The following is a 7,552-nucleotide window of genomic DNA, read 5'->3' as shown; positions in this document are numbered from 1 at the left end:
TGGACCGTCGGTTATAGAAGTCACAATAGGCAAATCTGACTGCTTTCCTAAAAGTGGCTATTGAGGTGAAAATCACATTTTAAATAACCCAAGCTCAGTCTGAACATGAAAACCTGAACCAAATCAAACCTGGACCATGTCTAACACACAATGTCTTACATTGTCTTGTATTATTTAAAGCTATGACTTGCTTAGATGAATTTTTAGCTATGCCCTAACCCTCATAACTGTAGACTTAATTATATGTTAACTCATATTTCACCCTAAGGGATCATTCCTATAGATCTCAGATTGTATGTTTAAAATAGATTCAGTCGTCACACCTGTTGGGAATACAGTTCATTGCAATTTCTACCTGGCAGTGTAGAAAACAGGAAGCAAAGCCTATTAAATGCCACCAGTGTAACCAGTTTAATCACACTGTGTGAACACAGGTTTGTAAAGCTTTCTTGGGCTCACATTGAAAGGTAAGGTATAAATTACATTTGATGTCCTTATTTTGTAAGCACTTTTTTTAAATGGAATTTAAAAAAAAATTCCAATGGAAAATTGGAAACATGTCTGCATTGAAATCATGTAGGTTACATAGATTTTAAATGTCGTGAGTCGTGTTTTTGCACATTTACATTTCTCAACATTCGTCCCCAGATTCCACCCCAAACCAGTAATAATAATGAATTATATCATTATATCGAATTGATGTCACAGTGAGAGAACAGTGAGAAAACTCAATGTCAGTTATCGAGGCGTTACAGTGAACGGAAATTAGTAAGACAAGACGCTTGCTGAAGCAAACACCAGGCGCTGTACACACACTGGGAGGGTCTGTGTGAAGTCTGAACACGTACAGTACGCCTACTAAAACTTGTGTGTGTTTCAACAGAAAACACGTTTTAACCCTTCATGACTCTCACTACCTACAGACAGAACAAAACGCTGGACATCCTAAATCCTGCTGCATTGAGAGCAATCGCTAATCCGGCAAAAGGCAAAGGTGAGTGACAGCCTGACAGTCTGTTTTCTTGAAGAAAGGGTCAGTGTTGTAATTTCTAAAAGCTGACAGAATGAGCGGCTGTTACTGACTGTGTTACTGGCGGAATGCGTGCGTGCGGTCCGTGCACCCAAAAAAACCAAAACATTTTTACATGTATTTATTTAACTCACTTGTCTAATTTACTTACAATAAAAAACACAACAATGTGAATAGATGGACCCGTCAGTACTTTTATCTCACACTGAATATAAACTTTTGAAAAAAAAAAAAAAAAAAAACTTCAAAACTTAATTTAGCAAATGTCTGAGGTTTAATGTCTAATTTAGCAAATGTCACCACAAACTTCTAGGGCTGCGTGTTTTTCCATATAGTATTCTCACTTTTGTTTAACCTTCTCTTCCTACATATGACGATGCAAATCTTACTTGTACAGGTTATCTTGTGATCGGACATCTTTAATGCCAGCTGCCCACTGCTACAAATTTATGCGCGCACATGCCGTTTAAATGGTGAGATTCACGCTTGCCATGTCATCTGGCAGTATACTGAATTTGGAACTGCTCCTATTTGGCTGTGCATTGTAGGAATATCATGAGTTGCCTTCCAGTAAAGAAACTGCCATGAAGGATACTTGGCACACTGCAGTCACAACAGAACTCTATGGAAATTTTATTCATAGTGATTTCAGGTATTTAACGACTAATGGTGTGAAGCCAGGTCTTTTACATTAAGGTGAACATGAAAACGAACTAAAAATGAACTGAAGAAATTCAATATTCATTCATTCATTTTCTACCGCTTATCCCAACTTCTCGGGTCACGAGGAGCCTGTGCTCCTCATCTCAGGCGTCATCAGGCATCAAGGCAGGATACACCCTGTACAGAGTGCCAACCCATCACAGGGGACACACACTCTCATTCACTCACACACTACGGACAAGTACCCGGAGGAAACCCCTGAGGCACGGGGAGAACATGCAAACTCCACACACACAAGGCGGAGGCGGGAATCGAACCCCCAACCCTGGAGGTGTGAGGCGAATGTGCTAACCACTAAGCCACCGTGCCCCCCAAATTCAATATTATTCCTCCAAATAATAAATATTGTTTGCAATGTTTGCTCACCTGCTTGATTGTTGTGGACATTTGGAGCAGAGAATAGCTGATTCTGTGCTTTACTAAACGTCTTTGGTAACACACAGCACTGACACTTTTCACTGTTGGACAATAAAGTGATTAAAATCTTCTCTAAATGTTGTAGTGGGAGTTGTTAAGTTTCACATCATATTACAGTGTTAAGTACTACTACTTATTGTACTATTACAGGTTATGTCTAGGGAGGATGCCCCTTGCCACCCCATAGTTATGACCATTCATATGTAAGGCGGAAAACACTCTGTTGCATTAACAGGGTATGAAAGTCGAAAGGATGTGTTGTGGATATAGAATTTAGTGTTAAGTACCCTAGAGAGTGATGTAATGATTTTTAATAATACCTCATGTGTTTTGTCTTGGCTACTGATACACTTAGATGCTCTTAACTGATATGCTGCATTTGTACAGTGGTTTATCTATAAACGGATAAAATGCAAGTAGCTATTCAAGTTTATCATTGCTTTCCCGTTTCCTTTTTATATCTTTCCCCTAGCTAATGTAGTATGTGGGTAATATAACAAATATGTAGAAAATGTGCCATTTAACTTCATGAGTTTCATTTACATGTTAACATTCTCAATCTCTGAACATCAATTCAGTTTATGAATGGATGTGTTGCCTTTGGACATGTGGGTGATCACATCAGTATGGGTCAGAAAAGATGTTTTCTAACTGAAACTGTGACCTATGGTTTTTATGTGGTTTGTTCTGTCAGTTCACTGAGTTCACGCTGCTGTGTATAAAGTTCAAACATAAGGCTGGGGAACTGTTAATATACCACTTAGATTTTTAAAAACTACTGTAGCTGCACTTTTTGTTTGATGTATGCATCTTTAATGAGATTTTATTTGTTGTAGAACAGTAATCACCAATGCTTTCCAGAGAATTATCTTTGCATCCAGCACTAAATTGATCAATCTAGTCTATGGATGTTGTTAGAATTATATACAGTATATATATTTTTTTCTTTTAATCTTTTATTATATATTTCACTGTAATCTAACTTCTAGGAGACAGACGTTTTCAGAACAGTTTGATGGAGCTTTGGAATATTTGTTGTTTCTTAATTTAACAAAGTAAGTATGAGCTGTTATATATTTAAAAAAAAAATGTTTCATGCCATTTTACAGTATATAATCAATTGTGAATCTAACCCTTATAAACATTTTGAGAAATATTGCTCTGATTTCCTTTAACATTTCTTATAAACTGTGGTTTATTTGATATGCTAGATCTTCAGGGATTTTTGGTATATGTATATAGTCAGAATAACAGGGTTTTACACCACAATATTTTAGCTGTGTCAGTACTTGAGGACTACTTGAGGACTAGTAAAAATAGAACGTTTCTAGCAAAACCTTGTTGTTATTATGCCCTATCTGGCTAGGTTAATTAGTAATTACTAATTTTGCTGACAGTGTTTTTGACATCTTTCTCTGCAGAAACTGTGTCTAAGTGCATAGCTTCCACCTTTCAGACTGAATATATCACCCAAAAGTCCATGGACAGCTCAGATGATGAGTTTTTTGATGCTCAAGGTTAGTGTCACTTCTATTCCATTGGTGCCAGAATTAATTTTTCAAACTTGTCCTTCTCTTTCTGCATTTTCTGTTCTTAGACACTTAGTCAGTTTGCTGGCTCTGTTTTAACAATGGGATTATTTGAAAGATAGTTCAAATTACTACCCTGTGTTCTTGTAGATATTCGAAATCTTCCGTCTTAAAATAAATATTAATAAAATAAATTCAGCATAATACTCCTCTCCTGTTGTGTTTCTACGCTGTCTAATCTGAGTCAACATCTGTGTTTTATGGTTGTATTTATAACCGAGGTGAATGTATGGCACAATGTATACACACATTTACATACTCATTTACAACTAAAGGCAATTTACCAGTCCACCTAATGGCACCAGTTCACCTCATGGCATGTTTGTAGGAGATGGGAGTAAAGTCATATGAACAATTGGAGACCATGCAAACACAGGTATTAAAACATACTCAGACTTGGGGACCTTGAAGATATGTAAAGGTGCTACCTGCTGCACCACAGCATCATCAGCTAACATACACAGCAGATTTTTTATGTAAACATTTGTGTGAGAATACCTGTGGAATTGTGCAATAGCTCCAGAAGCAGATATGTGTAAACTACTAACCACTGCAGAAACATTTCTATAGCTTAGTGCTTAGTGAGGTAAAAAAAAAAATAAAAAATCGCATCTTGAATGGTTATGTGGTAAATGCTTACAGCCTGTACTGAGGTTGCTAGGGAAATCTCAGCTGAATGCTTATATGTGCGATCAGTGCTAGTTACATAGGCTGCAATTACAGTTGAAGGTCTTTTCGGATATGTCTCTATCCTGATATTTTAACATTGTCTTGAGCAAATATGCTGTGTCAAAACTAAAATCTGTAAACGTTCAAGATGAGTGAACATTTATGCATGGTACTGTAATATTTTAAGTGTGTAAAAATTGAATTTTAATTATCCTAAAATATTATCTGTTGTGTGACCAACATTGTCTGCCCTCACCTGTCTCACTATAACATTCAGGTTTTTTTTTGTATGTGTGTGTGTGTGAGTGTGTGTGTATGTGTGTGTGACATGTCATCTATTGACTTGACTCAGTAATGCTAGATGGAATTAAATGTGAGGTCAATGTGGTAATATAGTAATAATTATTGAGGAAGTTACACATTGTCTTTCATTTTCCAGGAATGAACGCGGAGTTAAAGACAAATTCCTGGAAAATTGCATCTAATCTAGTACTATGAGTAAAAATGTTTTACCGTGCTTGTTTATCGTTAAACTTCACTGTTCCAATGCTTATACTGACATCTTGACAAATGTTTATGGTTGATTTATTTTATTGACGTACACCCACCAGAGTAATGAAAGGGATTTTGATGGAGTTTGCCCAACCTTGTTTGCAATTAATTATAAGCTCAGGCACATGATTTAGATCCATTATGACTTGCTCTTGCAGGCAGATTGCTTCCTCCATTTACACTGTTACTGCAGGCATTTGTTTTGCTGTCATTACTAATTCATTACAATGATATTATCCTATATATGAGCATTCAAATTTATCAGCACGACTTTTCCTATTAATTATGTAACAGCTGCTGTTGCTCAGAGCCTGACTGGACATTAAGTCTTTTATTCCACTTTAAACCATCATTAATGAGTCTAATCAAATTTACTTCAAAAGGTATTTTGTAGGGTTAAAGGGCACTGTTGAATGTCTTCACTGTTCATTAATGTCAGTGTCCTGGCTTTTGTGTAAGAAATAGGGTGGTTCATCATTATGTGGATGTTGGTTTGGATCACCAAGTGTAAGGTTGTGTTGGGCAGATGACAGCCCATTCCCTTGCACTTAGCAGATGTTCAGAGTGTGAACAGCAACATTGTGTTTGCCTGAACGGTTTTTATAAGAATCATGAGTTAGAGGACATGATTTTTTTTATTATTAAATGTGACTGGGACTCCTGGTAACAGGTTGTTCAGCAGGCACATGAGACACAATCTTGATGTTGAAGGTTTCTGTGAGGATATGTGTCAGAGATAAAGCTCATGGGAGATTATTCAGGAGTAACATGACTTCATAAGAGAGAAAATAATAAAAGCTGGTAAGGGTATGGTTGTTTGTAGCTGCTATAATGTAGATGATAACAGGAACAACTTGTTCCATAGATATTCCACAACATTTGCTACTAAGTACCTCTTCCAGAGATGAAAGCCCTGTATTTACCTATATTCAGAATTTTGTTGATGGAATTTAACCAATTGGAGATGACAAATACTTTACTATTATAAGCACGATGAACCATGCATATATCATGATGAATAAGAGTTGCTGATCATGACTTCTAGACTGTGCCATCTATAATTGCACAATTGAGTCTTTAATCTAACTGCATGTTGATGATATCCTTTGCATTGCATTCTGTACATAGGCCTTGAAAACCCATATCCCATCCTTTTTTTGTTTATTATAGAAGACTTTTCTTTTATCCTTTTGTAAGATAATAAAAAGCTCTTGCTTTCTCTTCCTTCTTTTGAATGGTTTGTAGGGTTATTATTTTTTTTTCCAGAATTTTTTTTCCTTTCGGTGCATCCGACATGCCACACTACCACAAAAGATCTCTCTCTCTCTCTCTCTCTCTCTCTCTCTCTCTCTCTCTCTCTCTCTCTCTCTCTCTCTCTCTCTCTCTCTCTCTCTCTCTCTCTCTCTCTCTCTCCATTCTTTCATCATCATTTCACAGGCCTGTAATCTTCCCCGATGTTATATTTATCCATTTTTTTCTTACCAGGCAGCTTAATAATTTCCACCATTCAGTTTATTTCTTAAAAGCTCTTTTCTTTTAAGACACAAGGATGGCAACTTATTAAGGGTGCTATTTTTAGTGCTTCTGTTTATCCTCATCTATTCACCAGTCAAAAGCATAGAAGGGGTCAAGATGATGGATGAGTGACAAAATGGCTCCAGAGTTCAAGTGTGTTATAATCTCTGACATATTTGTTATTGAAATATCACCTAAAAATAATATAGTGAACATTATCTAACACATAATAAAACATAATGTTATGTGGAAGTATTCGATGATGTGGTGATGTAATATGGCACAATAAGAAACTGTATTACTGCTCCCACTCCAAAGGTGGATTTACCTACTTGTAATTACCTTTGATTTCATTGCATCTACAAAACAGGCTATTTCACATGTCAGATGATACCCTTCTTGACGCAACTCTCCCATTTTATACATATAGCATACTTGTTATTAAACCTTACTTAATTCTTATTTAAGTAGTGAAATAGTTTTGAATTACATGGTCCAATGCTGCAATTAATTTCAAACAACAGCTATTGTGAAATAATACCCGCATTCCATGCACAAGAGAATCTACTGGGTGTGTTGTTTTGGTGATCAGGCTTAATCACACGTGACAAAGCAATAACAAAGCTACTGCTTAAAATTCTGCTCAGTCTTAGACACTTGAGATTCTTAACACGAATCTGATTCTTCGAGTCCAAATTCATTCAGTTAGGGCATGAAACGTGTAAATACAAGCCTGGAAAGACTGGTTGATGATGCAAGTCTGAGTTACTGTTCACACAGAGAGTAACATTTAAGAGACATTTTGCTGAAAAAAATAAGTAACTCAGGGGGCATGGTGGCTTAGTGGTTAGCATGCTTGCCTTATATCTCCAGGGTTGGGGGTTCGATTCTCGCCTCTGCCTTGTGTGTGGAGTTTGCATGTTCTCCCCGTTCCTCAGGGGTTTCCTCCGGGTACTCCGGTTTCCTCCCCCGGTCCAAAGACATGCATGGTAGGGTGATTGGCATCTCTGGAAAATTTTCTGTAGTGTGTGAGTGAATGAGAGTGTGTGTGTGTGTG

The 7,552-nt window shown here is 36.9% G+C and overlaps 1 protein-coding gene across 5 annotated transcripts in view; it reads left to right on the top strand.

The window, feature by feature from the left end:
- Positions 1–390: 390 nt before the first annotated feature.
- Positions 391–7,552, top strand: part of LOC113643638 (membrane-associated phosphatidylinositol transfer protein 3-like) — a 44,013-nt gene continuing 36,851 nt past the window's right edge. Inside the window, exons 1-4 of one of the 5 annotated variants that reach the window (XM_047820773.1) lie at positions 884–994; positions 1,428–1,503; positions 3,160–3,225; positions 3,592–3,687. In XM_047820773.1, the coding sequence (XP_047676729.1) occupies positions 3,664–3,687 (24 nt within the window). In that variant the 5' untranslated portion in view covers positions 884–994; positions 1,428–1,503; positions 3,160–3,225; positions 3,592–3,663. Of the gene's footprint in view, positions 468–859; positions 995–1,427; positions 1,504–3,159; positions 3,226–3,591; positions 3,688–7,552 lie in introns of those variants that run through there. The other 4 variants (XM_047820771.1, XM_047820772.1, XM_047820775.1 and 1 more) reach the window with 4 other exon arrangements.

Source organism: Tachysurus fulvidraco, chromosome 11 (assembly GCF_022655615.1).
Source record: "Tachysurus fulvidraco isolate hzauxx_2018 chromosome 11, HZAU_PFXX_2.0, whole genome shotgun sequence".
NCBI lineage: Eukaryota > Metazoa > Chordata > Actinopteri > Siluriformes > Bagridae > Tachysurus > Tachysurus fulvidraco.
This window is presented reverse-complemented; position numbering and strand designations above follow the sequence as displayed.